Below are 17585 nucleotides of genomic sequence, written 5' to 3'. Positions count from 1 at the left end.
AGTGCATCATTTAGCAAGAATCTGGTGAAATTTTACCATAATTAAGCAATGAAATGAATGAAAGTTTGAGTCATAATAGGTTTTGTCTATGCAATTTAGTGATCATCGCTGCATGACTGATGCAAGTTTTAAGCTTACTCAGACATGGAAATGTTTGCATTTTTGTCAATTTTTAATGGAAATGGATAGATAAAAGCCTGGTCCTCAGTTACTGGTAGAAATCATTTTAAGCTGCAAAGGTTATGTATGTTTGCTGTAGCATTATTTATGTTTATGGTATTTGTTTTGCATCAACAGTTTACATTCCAATTCACCTTTGGATGTACAAGTGAAAGGAGAAATGATCAAGGATCTGTTCAATATCGCTGGTTATCAACTCCCAGACAAGAAAGATGTCTACCCCAACTTGGCTACTGCCAATCAAAAGTAAGTAGAGGCAGAATCAACTCTACAATTATACGCTAAAAAAGTACCGGGATGCTATTCATTTCATAAATCATATTTTTCGCATAATAATAAGCAAGATGCAAACAATAGTATATATTGAAATTTTTTATTTTGCAACTGTTATTTATCAATACTTAAAAATATTCAGTACAATATAGGAAATATTATAAACATGGATGAGTTTTCCATAAACTGGAATAAGTTAACAAAATGAAAATCACGAAAATATAACATACCATGATTAAGATAATTATGAATTGTACAAAATATCATAGAGCAAGCTCTCCAATTATGGTTTTGTTTGCTTTGTTTGTTATTTAAAACTGTGTGAATCATTTAATGTCAGACACTGTTCTCCCATGATGTCCAGAGTAGGGTGTACAGACAACCAGACATTACCCTGATCTGAACTGGTTGCGAGGGCTACAGTACCTGTCCCCAAACATTAATACCCTTTTTATGTTTGCTTAGGTCTCAATACAGTGAACTATTCATGGATAAGAGACTGTATACATTACACCTCAACAAAGATGAGAGAGCCAAGCATGCCTTCTATACTCAGAAACACCTTGATGAGGTAAGAATTCCACTTTCAAAATGTAAGGCCTTGGGTATTAATTATAACTCTGCTCCTTCTAGTAATCCAAATCTTTAATATTTGTCAGCTTTTAGTATTTGTTTGTCATAGCTCTGGGAGCTTCTTGATTTTGGTATAACATGGATGTGCAGATGGGAATTTGATTTATAAAAAATAATATATATAGCAACTTTATTGAAAAAAAACTAAAAATTTACTAACTGTCTACATTTTAGTATAATTTCTGACATAAAGTAAGATTTAATTTGTTTGCTAAACTTTTCACAACATTTTGTACTAAATTCCTAAAAAATTCAGGGCTTTTTAGAACAATTTTGAAAAAGTACAAGTATTTTGCAAGTTGCAACATATCATCTATTTTGTGAGCCTGAAAATGCCAGCATTCTCACTCACACATCCCAGTACCCATCGCTCACCTAAGAACGCCCAGGACACTATAAAAACAACATCAATAATATTTTACCTGTTATGTGTTTAAAATTTCAGCAATGCCGTCAGTCAGTGCTCGACACACTGACCCCAGATGATATTCGTGTCCTCATTGAGACAGAGGATGAATTCAGTCGCTATGTGGGTTTGAAAGGGTTTTCCGTCTCCCACTTCCGCAAGTATCACAGATTCTTTGAGAACCATAGATACTTCAATATCCTAGTGGATGAGTGGGTGAAGCGATACCATAGGATGCCTACCAAAGGTGAGAAAACTGGAGGGGAATAAGAACTTTTTAAAAGTAAATGAGCAAAAATGATGAAATTGTTGTCACAATACTTGCAGATTTTGACTGATAGTTGGCTATTCCAGTTGAAATCCATATACCCCCTATGGAAGACATTACCTTAATCTCCCACACAGGGAGTGTGAATTACAAATTGAGTTACCTGAATGGGTGACTCCATTTGAAATCTACACGACCTGTGTATTCTATAGCGGGTCTATGGATTTCAACTGGAATAGCCCATTACATGTGAAGTGTGTAAAAGTGAGGTCCTGACAGAGTTGTAACAAGTCATGAGCACTATCCAGTGACTTGATACCATTCAATTTGTACAGTGACTTAACTTGAGTCGAGCTAAGAATTAGTCCAAGTGACTTGACTTGACCAGAATTTTTGGTGATTTGTTACAACTTGTGGGATAGGCTGTTACGACGGGAGTTCATAACAAGTTTTTAGCGGATTTGCTGTCGAACAGTAACAGCGAACCGCTAAAAACTTACTATTTGTTACAACCCTGGATCCTGATAACCTAAATGAACTGGGTCATGACATACTGGGATCTCGTTGGTTGATATTGTTTATCTTATCTAATTTGCATAATTTGTTCTCTGTGCAGACTATCAGTGGCTTTAAGTTTTGTAATACCAAGTTCATACATACACATCATCTAACGACGCAAATGATTGGTCAATAGTTGAGCTTAATACACACCTATGACGTCGCGCTATTGTTTTATCGCTCCATTATTTTCCATTTAATGGAGCGATGATCATAATAACACGCCATTCGTGAATGCCTTTCTCTTTTCTCTGAAAAGCAAAAAAAAAAAAAAAAAAAGTACTGGCATTTACGAATGTAGTGTTAATATCAATTGCACTTTTGAAAAGCAAGTATTTGCGAAAAGTGCGGTATTGTTATCATCACTTCATTCATGCAAAACAATGATACGAAAAAACAAGAAGAAAATGATTTTCATTAAGGGGTACTACACCCTGGCCAATTTTGTGCCTATTTTTGCATTTTCTCAAAAATTATAGCGCTTTGGTGACAGGTAAGATATGTATATTATAGGGGCAAAGACTACAACTATACTGCACTGAAAATTCAGCAACTCAAGGCAAGTAGTTACTGATTTCTTGATCAAATATTGGTTTTCCTCATTTTTGACTGTAACTCCACAACTGTTGTCTGTGCTGAAATAAAATTTCCAGTGCAGTAGTTGTAGTCCTTGCCCCTATAATATACATATCTTACTTGTCATCAATGCGCTATAATATTTGAGAAAAATACAAAATATGCACAAAATTGGGCAGGGGTGTAGTACCCCCTTAATACAATAAATTGAGGAAGCGGATAGCAACATTTGCACAGTATTGTTATGGGATCTGAGAGTACATCAGACATATCGAATTGCATGCTGAATACGAGGATTGTCCCTATATCTAAAAATAATAATAATTTTGATTTTGTGAAATCTCGCGATATAATACAAATTATTAAAATTTCATATTTTTTATATTTTTCCAAATTTAACAGTCCTCGAAGTAAACTTTATAAATCTAATGATATGTAATTAAACTATAGGCCTATGTAGCTGGGATGAAAAGCCGACTCAATTGAAAATTTGACCTTTCATATTGAACTTAAACATTTTTTTCCAAAAAGACCTACATTTTTTAGTGTTTTGAGGAAAAAATCTATATCTTTAATAATGAAGGTCACAATTTTCATATGATTGACGGCTGTTCAACCCAACTTCCTACTATTTACTGCATATTGTTAGATTTATACAATTTACTTTGAGGACTGTTAAATTTCAAAAATGTGAGTTTTTAATTAATCGCCGTAAGACGTGGAATGTATCGCGAATTTAATAAAAATCTAAATTATTTGATATCAGAAGGATGTGTCTGATTTGCTCTCAGGTGCCACAAAAAAAATACGTAAAACGCCGCTATCCGAGCCCTTACAATGCAATCTGTGAAAAGCAAGTCAAGATCAAACGGGCAGGTTAAATTGTTGGCTAAGTTGTACTTATTATGCAAGATGTATTTTTACCCTCACTTTGGAAAATGCTTATTTAGGCTTTACTGTAGGCCCTTTATTTATTTATTTGGACCTTTCTTTCTACGCTTACTGTTTTTTATAACATTTTTTTTCTTCTTTATATTTTTATACGTTTTCAGTGGCTTAGGCCTTACATATAATTTGTCATATTTTGGGCAACATTGCTACATATAATACACATTCTGTATCAATGTATTTAGGCCTATGAATCTGTTTATTTTTAAATCGTTCTCTTCGGGCATGTTTAATAATGATAAAAGCCACAGTAGGTCTATTTTCTGTATAATTTTTATTTGTCATTAGTATATCTGATGTTTCATCTGATGGTATAATTGGCATCCTTGAATATTTACATACATCGATCAGTAGGCCTATCCGATACCGTAAAATGGGGTAACTTTGGGCACTTTTCGGAGTTTTTAAACCACTGCTTCCAAACAAAACCAAATATATTTCTAATTATCTCTTTTTTATGACATTAGGGTTCCTTCTCTAGACCTTGAAGTTGAAAAAGATTTTTGAATAATTTTGAAAGGGTGCCCTAGGGGTTGAAAATAGCCTGACCAAAGTTACCCCGCATTTGGGGCAACTTTGGTCAGAGTATTACATTCCATGAAGAAAAAAATGAAAAAAATTGATCTTCGCTGTATATGGGCAAGGTTTTGTTTTTTTGTGACATTTGACCCCTTGCAAAATTAAGCAAGCACGCATCCTTGCTCACAAATATCGATTTTTATTTTGTCTGAAAAAAATGTAAAAAATGCTCATTTTTGGTCAAAAATGCCAATATTTTCGTAACTTTCAATGAAATTGGACATGAGCGACTTTTATTTCTTCCAAATATATTTCTTAACAAATTGAGACCAAATATGACTAAAAACAATATTGCTGTGCGGAAATATGACCATTTAAAAAATATATTTGAACGACCAAAGTTACCCGCTTATCGAAGTTACCCCACCCCATTTAACGGTAATTAAATATTACAATGTTAGGGACGATCCATTTGATTTCGGAAGGGGACTGGAAGTTGAGGTGGCTTTTATTTAGCGTCAAGGCGAAGTTTGTTTTGTTTTTGCCGACAAAGTTCAGGGACATAATAGGCCTAGGTAAAATGTGTTGTAGTACATTTAAAATTTTCATACCTTTTCGTACCCGATTTTGGTCCTTCTGCTGCGAATCAATTATATCCTCGGAATGATTCAAACACAAAATTATCCAAGATAAACAATAGTGTCCATAATTGCATGGTTGTTCCAAAATCGAACACTCGATTCACAGAGAAGAGTATCATTGCTCAGGTATAGCGATAGGTGTGGCTTTCTTGAGGTACACAACTGTAATGACCATTTCATATGAACCTATATGACCTTTTTGCCCATTTTCCTTATTATGCAAAATAGAGACCTAAACGCAACTACTTCAACGCATTAGAAGTGGGCATAAAGAACTATTGATTGTCTAATCACTTGGATGATTTTACGAATCTACGTTTATTCAATTTGTGTAACAAACATTTTAAATCTTTATAATTCAAGAAGGTGGTTACGGATGATTTGAACTAAACACCTGGATCGTGATATGAAGGGTATTTCTATAGAAATTTTACATAAAGCTGAGTTGGACTATTTTTGCACTCGCACCTAAAATTTAGTACGATCATTATATTAGTGTATTGTCCGGCATCAATGAGTAATTGATCAATTTGTAAAGAGCAGCCTATTTCAATAACACTCCATTCGTGAAAAATAATGGAGCGGTAAAACAATAGCGACGTCATAGGTGTGTATTAAGTCGGTTAATGGCGCGTATTATAGAACGTGAGTGGATAAGATTGGCTTCGCGCTCCGCTGCTCAGCCATTCTTATCCACTCACGCTCTAATCTTGGCCATTATCCTATACATAAACAACATTCAAGCCCGGCTGCTTTAGCATGACAATTTCAAAAAACCGCAAGCAAATCACATTTTGAAGACAGTTACATCTTATATTTTGTTATTATTTGATGAAATCATTGAATGGTCATACTTTACCTGTGATATAATTTTTTTTTGTATGTAACTGGTCAAGAGTCGATCTATAAACATTGTATTATGCCAGTCTGCTTTGTGTGATGATCGTAGGATAGCATATCGTTATCCCAAACAAGGTTCTACCAGTAAACGCATTGCACCAGGAGGCTTTTGAAAAGCATACATTGAACTTACGTGTGAAAGGTGCACATGCACACAATATCCATTTTGTGGGTAGAACCTCGTTTTGAGATGACCGAGCAAAAGGTCAATTAAGTAAAAGAACCACTTTTTCATGTGTTATCATAGTTTTTGTTATTATTACGGTGAGTGACAACAATCTTGGTACATATGGAATAGAATTGAGAGCATTATATCTTTATTATCAGAAATCTCTCTTTTTTCTCTCTCTCTCTCTTTTATAATAATTCTTTAGGTATTGCTCTACTAGACGAATTCTGTGCTGAGGGTGTTCATTTAGGCTTATGCAAAGACAACTCACATGTGGTAAGTATATCAAGTGTGCTGGGACCTTGTGTGTCTTGACATGAATTGCCAACATTTTCAAAACATTTTCATTTTCAAGCCAGTTGTGGTGATGTCATCCATCTTCATAAGCTAACATCACAAGTCCACCTTTCGGCTATTCCATTTGAAATCCATACTATGGAAGACGTGACCTTAATTTTCTACACAGGGAGTATGAATTTCAAAGGGGGTCACCTAAATGGGCGACTCCATTCGAAATCTACACTCCCTGTGTGGGAGATTAAGGTCATGTCTTAATGACTCATGACTCATGTATGGATTTGAATGGGAAAAGCCCCATATCAGTTATTTCTGTTAGAAAGAAATTTGTACATTTCTTTCTTTTTTTTTTTTTGGTGGGGGGAGGGGGGAGAGGTGGAAGGTCGTGTCCTTTTTGTTTTGTTTTAAATCATTAAAAAAAGGGAAATTAATAAATGGAGCATTTTGCGTAAGGTGGGAAGCGCATACTGTCTAGGACCTGAAACAGTTTAGAAAATTAATCTTGTGGCAAATTTCTATTGAATTATAAAAGCTATTTGAAATTTTCACATACATATTACTGAAGATTTTGGATACATATATGACATTGCTTTTTCACCATCATTACACCATGTTCACAGTGGATCTATGCACCATTATTCCGTCCAAGATCAGCAGTAAGTAAAGTTGAAAGGTGTCCCAGAGACGGGGTTGCCAACCAATTTCAGCTCAAATCACGGGTAAAATCATCAAAAAATTGCCCAATTATCCATTGGTTTTTATGGGCCATGAAACTACAGGAAGTTGCAGGAGTCAATGTGGCAAAGTCGCCCAATTTTTTTCTTACCCACATTAGTTTCTACATGACAGGGAATTGTCAAAAGTCGCTGGGAAAATCTTCAAAAAAGACCCCCAATTGGGCTACCAAATCACGGGTTTGGCAACCCTGCCCAGAGTATGACCCAGTGTAACCTAGTATTATACATAATATATATATATATATCCTCATTTGCATGTCAGTGATATCTATTCTCATTTGCATATCCTCATCTGCATATCCTCATTTACATATCCTCATTTGCATATCCTCATTTGCATGTCAATGTGCTACCAATTCCTTTAGACAGTTTCTGTCAATATCAAGTTATATATAGGAGCACTGTAGAAACCAGGTTCTGATTCAAAGCATTGGACCATTCCTGTTAAAATTTATACACCCCTCTGGAAGACATGACCTTAATCTTCCACACAGGGAGTGTGAATTTCAAATAAGATTACCTGAATGGGTGACCCCAATTTGAAATCTACACTCCCTGTGTGGGAGATTAAGGTTATGTCTTTCATATGGGGTGTATGGATTTTAACTGCTATAGGCTATTAATTTTTGTCTATCATCTCATATAATACTGGAAGTGCCAAAGTAGAATGACAGACCTACAGTCTCTGATTATCATATAACAACAAACCGATAATCTGATTGGCCAATTACGCATCAAAGCGTTGGTTGTTGCAGAGCCGCTGCTCTTGAAAGGAACACAAAGCACAGCGTATGTCGCTCATTATGTCGCTCACGTCAATCAGAGCAAAAGACTGCTGTACTTCTCTAGAAGTTAGTGTTATTGGTTTACACCAACTTTTTTTATGCATCTTTATCTGTGATAAATTATTCAGTGTTGAAACACTGCTCTCCCATGATGCCCAGGAGCCACTGTAGGGTGTACAAGCATTAATGTAATTGGAACTGACTGTAAGGTCTTTGTCATCACATCATTATGTTCAGTCACAATGGCTCATTATGTGAGAAATGATGCAGTTTTGAAACAACTTTCATACAATGTGTATAAAAAGAAGACACTTTGAAAGTTGCACTTTTTGGTCCATTTAACCATTCAAGTTGAATGGACAGAAGTGCAACTTTCAAAGTGTGTTCTTTTTATACACATTGTATGAAAGTTGTTTCAAAACTGCATCATTTCTCACGATGTGTGACATTGTGACCAATTGTGTCAAATAAAGTTATTCTTAAAAGTCCTAAAGGGAAGTTAACACTTTTGGCCACTTTATTGCACACTGCTTCATATGCACTGCTCAAAATAATTGAATACAAGAATAATGGGATGGATGCAAGTGCAACTTACAATGTTTGCAAGTTATTACTATGTATACTTTGATCAGCTCGTAATAGGCGGGCCTTATATAACATCGCGGATAATATTTAAAAAATATTGAAACATTTTTGGTGACATCTTGCCAGAAGCAACACAAATTATTTATTCAAGTCCTATACTTAGTTACTTTCTTTGATACACAACATATAGACCAGACAGGACAACCAATAGCACTCTTAATGTGGGTCTACTTTTTGACGTAGTGGTAAAAGCCGAACATTTCCCGCCTATTACGAGCTGATCAAACTATATGGCAATGCTCAGTGGAATCATTCCCAATTTGTGAAAAATCAGCATTTCACTTACCACTGTTAGTACACCTACATGTATATATCCTATTCGTATCAAATCCAACCATATGTGCCCATCCACCACAAACTGGTCGTAAAGTCGGCATTTTCCATTTTGAGATACAATCAAAAACAGTATATGGATTTCTATGTAAAATATAGTAGGAATTTGACTTTTGATGAACCATAACTTCACTTCCAGATGTCAGATGAAGCTGGTTGAGGTGTCATTTTAAAGCTGAAAGTGAACTCTTTCAAAATCTGCAATAAACAGAAAATGATCTAGAGCCGACTTTACTACCACTTCGTGGTGGATGGTCACATATATCCTATTTGTATCAACGGGAGCAGAAGAACCTGATGTCACATACCTTTTGGCTGATTTAGATATACGATTTATTCTGTGTAAAAAAAAAGAAAAGGGGATAATATGCCAAATACAGACTGGTTCTTCTGCTGCCTTTAGATACATTCATTTGGATCAGTGTCACTGGGGATATGTAATGCCTCAGTCCTCTGTTCTCTCCTGTGCATGCCTGCTGAATTCAGCTCCTTCTATTTAAGTTCTTGCTACCATTTATCTGCCTTATAATTTAAAGCCAAAACTTCAATAATATTGCCCATATCCTATGGTAATCATTTATTGTAATCAATTTGATTAGATTTCAAGCCTGACTCACATTTCTACAAAAATTACATTGAGAATGACCATATAGTTTAATTGGAGTTGTGATGGCAGCATCATCTTCCACATGGGGAAGGTGGATTTCTAATTAAACAGCCTATTAGGCGACAAATAAAAAAAAATACATGTTTTACGGGAGGATGGAGTTTTCAAGTGTGATCTGTCGGTCAGGAATTGGGTTTTTTTTTTGCAGGCTAAAATAACCCTAAAATATCACCGAAAGTTTGAAAATCTGGAAAAATTGTAACAATTTTTTCGAAACATATTTTGAAAATGTTCCAATTTTTTTTTTTCTCCAAAATCAATCAGTTTTGGCCATGCTAATTTTTACATGATTTTAGCCAAATTTATGGGAAAAAAATCTGCCAAAAGCAAAATCTGTGTTGGTTGACCCATAAAATGTGTTTTTTCATCGTTGCCTTAGATCAGATTTGTGTCTTTCAGTATATGTCCTAATCTTATGTCATATAATAAACATTGTTGTACTCTTTTTCTTTCAACAGTGGACACCTGTATCTAGTGTGTTAATTGCTAGAGACCCATCCTATCATAGGACATCGAGTGCACCATCCACATCTACATCAAGTCCAACAACAGGACTCAAAAAGAGGTAGGTCAATGCACCATTAAGGTTTCTGTATAACAGCCAAGTTAACTCAATCAGTAAAAACTCTGGTGCATTGGTGTATGAGGATGCGAGTTCAAGCCCGGGCGCAGTTTGTTTACATGAATAATTCTTTGTTTTGAAGTAACTACTTGTTTGTCTTTATTACCCATACGAGAACTCGGGGAGCTGATCCTGGCTGTGATGGTTTATTTTGGTATGTATAGGGTGTGCGCTTCCTAGCTGAAAGTCCCTGAATGTTGCTAAATGGTTTACATGTATAATGAATGGTGTGTCTTGGGCCGCAGTAGTTATCAAATTCCTTTAAAGTGCGCTGGGGGGCTTGTGAGTTTATGCCTGTGTGTAGCACACTATATATCGCTGCACTGTTGTTGTTTAGTGATCATTTGTGAAATTCTGTTTATACAAATCAACTCCTTTAATTTGAGGGATTACAATGATCATCACGCACTACTAGCAGTCAAGCTAGCTCAATCGATAAGGCGTTCGACTATGGTGCGAGAGGTTGCTGGTTCGAACCCTAGCAGTTGTTACTACGCTCTTATGGAAAAATTGAGTTAGCTTGTAATTCCCCTGGACAAGGAACTAACGGCTAATTGTCTTGTTGTAACCTGTACAAAACTTGGGGAGCTGATCCTGGTTGCGATGGTCATTTGTGGAATGTCTGGGGTATGTGCTCTTGAAGCTGCAAAGTTCCTATGTTGTTGTTAAATGGTTTATGGAATGATGTTGGGCCTTGGAGGTCAGCGACAACCTGTAAAGTGTGCTGAGGCTTGTGGATCAATGTCTAGGCATTGTGCCTGTGCACTTTAAATCACTGCGCTTTTTTTTCTTTTCTTTTTTTACAAATAAACGATAGGGATTTGTGTTTTTACTGTCCTCGATCGTGTAATAGAGAATAGGCAGGTCCAATATTTTGAGTAGTGGATGTGGGCGCAACTATGATAGTCGGTTAAATTTTATTTTAATAACTAATACTACTTTATTTAGCCAAATTAAGTTACTGTCATTAAAATGTCCCTTATTCCATATGAACGAAACTTGTTTACGCGCACTTCGTTAACGCATATTATGCGGCCACTTTCCTCTTATCTTGTCATAGATGACAACTAGGAACCAATGAAATTTAGCACTTACAAGCTAAACCACACCCATGGACTTTCTCATCATGCATATCTTATCAATGCTGCATAATTTTGCATCACTTGTTACAAATTTATTTAAAAATTTGGGGTATTAGGGTCCTTGCCGATGGTATGTGAAAATTGTTTGTGATAATTACACTATACGCATTACATCGCTCCTTGAAGCATTTCTAATATCATGCACAAGCACTGATTAGTTTCAGGTTCATTTCGAGCAAAACATGAATACCCCCAATTTTTGCTCCATGCATGTATCAAGATGGCAGTCAAGTCCTGGTAATCTGGTTTTAATTTTGTGGGTAAGACAGATACATGTTATTTATAGTTCATGACCCAATATCTGTTCTTTTGTATCTTTGTACAGTTCTTCAGCCAACTCACTGCCAAAGATCAGACGACGCATCAGCAAAGCTCGCTCTGTTTCTTCCAACAGCATGTCATCAGTAAGCACCTTCATCAGCGGACGCCCGCCACCGCATCCACCCCGAAGGACGCCCTCCTACCAGCAACGCGGACCAGACTGCAACACTCCGAGTTGACGAGACCTACGCCTACCCCCGTTACATACCTACTACAAGTATCGCAACCGCCCTGTGATGCAAAATGCCGCCCTACATTTCAGATATCGTTATATGCTTTTAGAGTGTAAGAAGGAGATTGGGGATTCTCTTCAGACTCAAAGATCGGGACACTACCAAGTCAGTATTGATAGTGCCGGGGACCAAGAGAAACAAGGACCAAAACAGTATCGTGTCATGAAGAACCAAGTTGAGAGTACACCGATGAGTCCAAGACAGAAGCAGATAATCAGTCCAAGACAGAAACAGATTACCAGTCCAAGACAGAAACAGATTACCAGTCCAAGACAGAATGCTATAACAAGCCCACAGCAGAACGGAGTTAGCCCAAGACAGATTTTGGGCACTGCTGCTACGGCTGGCTGGGTTAACATTAGCACAGCGCTCTCACCTAGGATGAGTGATATATGTGAATCAAATGAAAACGCTCCACCTAGAGAAAATATGAAGAGGTAGTGTGTTTCTGTAAGCTGATACAGGGATATATCTCGCAGGGACGGTTCCTTTGCATACACTATATCAGTTGCCGTATTCAATCTAATTAACATCCCATGTGCTTAGCAAAGTCATTTCAAGGAGGCGCTTATTATGTAAATCATGCCAGGGTCTGAAAGTCCAATTGTCTATGCGAAATTTTAATTCACATTCAGAATGATAAAAAATGCCACAGCTGTGGTTTAACAAACAACATGCTAATTAGGTAAAAATATGGTAATACATGTAATTGTGCTACAAAATTGTGCAAAAATTTATTTACTTCATATAGCTAGGCATATTCGGAAATATGCCAGAATAAATAAATTTGGTCATTCTTGCGTACTAAAATAGCAATCTGGTATTTGTGGATTGTTTTATGTTGCGATCAGTTTCATATCTACAGTTATGGTCAAAGTTGAGGCAAATTTTACTAGCATTATTGAAAAGTGCTGCTGTATGCAAAGGAATCGTTACCCAAGAGAGTTTGCTATCGCTGTGGTGAATATGTTTGGTTCTTCATGAGGTACTCTCTCATTAGGGTTGGGTTAAAAGCTTTGTGATGAAATGTTTTAATACTAGACGAAATGATAATATGGGATTAATCTGTCATCCTACAGCAGGTATTACTTTTTATTTAGTGGCTGAAGTATTTCATATTAGTATCATTTAATTCTGGAATTTATATGCAATGAAAAAGTTTTACAGATTTAAAGCAGAGGTTCTCAATTTTATAATATTATTGAGAGCCCCTGATTTAAGGCCTTGTTAAACACTTGGGTCCACTTTCTAGAAGCTTGGCTATTGGTCAGGCTTCCTAAGCGAGGAGTTTAAGGAGCTTAAAATTAAACGTCACAGTTCATGTCCTAGTTGCTTCCATTTATATCTATCTCTCTCAATTTTCTACTATTTAATCTAGCTTAGACGTTTTCAAATTATTGATCAAAATTATATTTCAAATCAGATTATTCAGAAGTAGATGTATATTATATTACAGAAACTTTGTAATGTGTTGTGTTTTCATGTTGTTGAAAATTTCTTGTCTTCAAGAAGGAATATTTTTTTAAATAGGCTATCGACAGAGAAGATATCTGAATCATCCCAGAATCCTTTGCAACATGATATGTCACCTCATTTCATCAAATGATAATAATATTTTCTTTGCACAAGTTCCACTTGTTTTCATGTTGAGAATAGACTGACCATACATGGTTATGAAACAAACAGAATTTGCAAGCTCTGCTCTGTTCATGGAGGTGCCTTTTGTCATTATCGACCCATGTTGCACTGGAAAGCAGATCTGTGCAGATTATTGAAATGGAAGAAATGCATTGTGGGAAGCGTAATAGATATCTTCTCTGGGCAGTGAATACTTAGCATTTGTTGCATCATTAATCAGAATCGTTGGTAGTATTTGCACATGTCTACCATTCATTTATTGATTGATTGATCAATTTATTGATTGATTGATCACTTGATTGATAAGACAGTGATTTGACTTTCAGTCACTGCAACTTGTAAGCTACAGCTTGACTTTCCCTTTGAAATGACACAGCAGCAGCTGTGTGATAGCTTTTATGTCACTGACTCATGAAAGGGCTAATTTAGAAGCAGGAACAATTTTCTCATAAATGTTGAGAATGCCAATATTTTCTATGCAAGTTATCTTAAAGCACCATGTATGTGAACTGGTCATCAAAGCAAGTACACTAAGCCAAAAAGAAACTTATAATTTTTCACAAGGTCATATCTTAAAATCCTCTCCATAAAAATGAACAAAAATTGCACACAGGATTACTTCATTACTCTACTCTAAACACTGGTCAGTAACCAAACAGTTATCCAACTGACACAACAGCAAAATGCACTGACATGCAACACCTTCCTGGACCACATTCACAGCGCAACAGATTTCTTTGGCTGGGTTCCAATAATTCGCCTGTACATGAACACAAATTACACACAGGATTACTTCAATACTCTACTCTAAACACATGTCAGTAACCAAGCAGTTGTCCAACTGACACAACAGTAAAATGCACTGACACGGAACAGCTTCTGGGATCACATTCACAGGCGAATAATTGGAACCCAGCCAAAGAAATCTGTTGCGCAGTGAATGTGGTCCAAGAAGGTGTTGCATGTCAGTGCATTTTGCTGTTGTGTCAGTTGGACAACTGCATAGTTACTGACATGTGTTTAGAGTAGAGTATTCAGGCAATCTTGTGTCTAATTTTGGTTAATTTTGATAGACAGGATTTTAAGTTATGACCTTGTGAAAAATTATAAGTTTCTTTTTTGGCTTAGTGTATAACTGAATGCAATTTAATTTCGATCAATTTTAAGGACAGAAAATATATCTAAATAGACAGTGTATGTCTGATACAGTTGACCAAGATTTTGAATAGAAAAGAGCAGGTAATGATGTTGCACTAATTTGAAGTGCTATGTTACTGTAAAGGTTCACCTAATGGCGCTATGGGCTCGCTTGAAATAAGTGAAATTTTAGGCACAGTCTAATAGTGCCCTCCCGTAAAATTGGGATTTCAGGGGAGAGAGCTCTCTATTTGCACATGAAATTTACCCCAAGGCAAAGGAGCCCAAGTGTGCCATTAGGCGAATCTTACGGTATATTTTCATGGGACCGTTTGTTAGTAATGAAGATTTTGACACTATCTAGATGTTATTAATTCAGTATTCTTGAGATCAAGGAACAATTTTGATACGAAACCAGAGGCAAATCATTTTTCCATCCATTCCATATGTAAATCGTTTGAATTTCTATTTCAAAACAAACACAAAAAACTCAAACAAACACATTTCCATAATAATTGCGACAATTTTTTTTACACAGACTCTTCCAATGTTATCTTTCTTTAAATTTACCCCAAAATCTGTTATTACCACCAACCACTTCATGTCCAGTCACATTTATTTAGAGACATTATGCTAAATTACTAGTCTGATTGTTATTAATTGTCAATAATCGTGATCAAACAAAATGAGGCCAATTCAGTTGAAATCCATACACTCTCTGTGGAAGACATGACCTTAATCTAGCACACAGGGAGTATGAATTTCAAACGGGTTACCTGAATGGGTGACTCCATTTGAAATCTACACCCCCTGCATGGGAGATTAAGGTCATGTCTTCCATAGGGGGTGTATGGATTTCAACTGGAATAGCCTAATTGTTCTTTATCACAATGCAAAAATATGAATGTCCTCATTTTGTGTGATCAGGTTATAATTGGAAATAATTTGTAGTTGCTTACTGTAAAAGTGGTCATTTTCGTTGAATATTTATTTTCGCGTTTTCATCCTCAACATAGCTGACACGAAAATAAATACCAATGTGTTTTATGCATGGGGCTATGTACGAAAAAAACCTCAAAATCGTGAAGTTATGAACAAGCAGATCAGTTCAGAATCGGTAAATTGCTAAAAAATTACACAAATGAAAATTACCATGTTTACAGTATATCAACATTAAAGGCTGCCATGTGTTATATTTATTTGGAGATTGTTGTGTTATGTAATGAGGTACCTTTGTAATTCCTTTTTACGAAGATTACTATTCGCTGTCATAGTGCATGGTTTGCACACCTGATAGCCACCCATTGACTTTGTGTTCTGACCATTTTGATTGTGGTTCCAAACACAGAGAGTGTGACCTAGTATACCTAGCAACGATCAATTTTGATGTCTCACTACAATGGTGAATTTGGGGTTTTCGTTAAAAAACACCAAGTTTACTTGAATAAAAATAACACTATTAATACTATTAATTACATAACAATATTAAAACAAAGACAACATATGGCACCCATTGACCTATCGCATTTATTTGATTATTATCAAGCAATTATCAGTGACTGCCTTTTTATTTTCCTAACATACTGCCTTTGATCTTTTCATTTGCTGCCTTTTATATTCTCATTTACTGCCTTTGATATTAATTTTACCTCAAATATCTACTCTTGTGTTTCAGAAATTGTTATGATTTGTTATGATTTGATTGATTTATGATCAATCAGTTCTTGCCTCAAAAACTGCCTTGTTTGATCTTTATTTTTACCTCAAAATTTTTCACTTTCTTTATCAATTTGTATCTATTTATTGAATACATATTAAGCAGATTTCCGTCTATTTCTATTTATAAATATGTTGTGAATTTCTATAATACAATAACTATGCAAGTGCCTTGATTGGGCTATTCCAGTTAAAATCCATACACCCCCTGTGGTATATATGACCTTAATGTACTACAGGGAGTGTGAATTTCAAATGGGGTTACTGGAATAGGTGACTTAATTTGAAGTCTACACTCCCTCTGTGGAATATTAAGGTTATGTCTTCCATAGGGGGGTGTGTGTATTTTAACTGTAATAGCCGATTATAGCAGTAGCTGACTTTCCTTTTGTTATGTAAATTTTGATGTATCTACGCAAGTAGGGTTTCTTTTGTATGCATGTAGATCTAAGCGCTACGCAAATAGATTGTCTTTTATTCAACAAAAACCTTGTAAATTTCATCAGAAATAATTATTAAGTAACTTATACCATATTATATAGGCCTATTAACAAATTTCCATCAGTAGGGAACATTGCTATGTGTGTAAGGGTTAAAATTATTTCATTATTTATGACTTTTTCTTTTTAAAACAATCTGAGCAAACTCATGAAACAATTTTTCCTAATATAAGATGTTTCTAAAAATACCAGGAGCAGTTTTCAGATATAAACCCCCTTGAGCACTACCTGCTGGCGGCTTATTGGTTGCCCGAAGATTATGATGATTATTGAGCCAATCAACAACGTGGTAAGAATGGTGGTGGGCTAAAGATGATTAAGCTTTGATAATAATTATCAAGAATTTAAATTGGTCACTATTAAATTGGTCACAATTGAATTGGTCACTAATTAATTGGTCACTATTTAATTGGTCACTATTTAATTGGTCACTAATTAATTGGTCACTGTGATTGGTCAGATGACTTACCACATAAATAAGCAATCAGAAACACTAAGTAAATACAGTCGTGCCCATGGGGTTAATATACCGATGGTTGGATGCAAGAAGCTCATAACTGCTTTGTTATCATTAGCAAGTTTTTGTTTTGGAGGACAGATGATTCTGCGACGGTCAATTGACACCTCGAGTCTTGTATGCTTGCGTCAACTTTGCATTTCTGTTGTCGTCCGGTTTGTAGGACACTACTTGGGGTAAATCTGTGTTGTTGTGAAAACAACAACTTTTCAACGACGGTTGTA

The 17585-nt window shown here is 35.8% G+C and overlaps 1 protein-coding gene across 1 annotated transcript in view; it reads left to right on the top strand.

Annotated features, from left to right (window-relative positions):
- The window catches only part of LOC140150581 (tubulin monoglutamylase TTLL4-like), a 51557-nt gene extending 39159 nt beyond the window's left edge, over nucleotides 1-12398 (top strand). The window contains exons 12-17 of the mRNA XM_072172623.1: nucleotides 298-426; nucleotides 919-1024; nucleotides 1532-1739; nucleotides 6277-6347; nucleotides 9994-10100; nucleotides 11625-12398. Of these exons, the coding sequence (XP_072028724.1) occupies nucleotides 298-426; nucleotides 919-1024; nucleotides 1532-1739; nucleotides 6277-6347; nucleotides 9994-10100; nucleotides 11625-11799 (796 nt within the window). The 3' untranslated portion in view covers nucleotides 11800-12398. The remainder of the gene's footprint in view (nucleotides 1-297; nucleotides 427-918; nucleotides 1025-1531; nucleotides 1740-6276; nucleotides 6348-9993; nucleotides 10101-11624) is intronic.
- Nucleotides 12399-17585: the final 5187 nt, after the last annotated feature.

Source organism: Amphiura filiformis, chromosome 4, assembly GCF_039555335.1.
Source record: "Amphiura filiformis chromosome 4, Afil_fr2py, whole genome shotgun sequence".
Taxonomy (NCBI): Eukaryota; Metazoa; Echinodermata; class Ophiuroidea; order Amphilepidida; family Amphiuridae; genus Amphiura; species Amphiura filiformis.
This window is presented reverse-complemented; position numbering and strand designations above follow the sequence as displayed.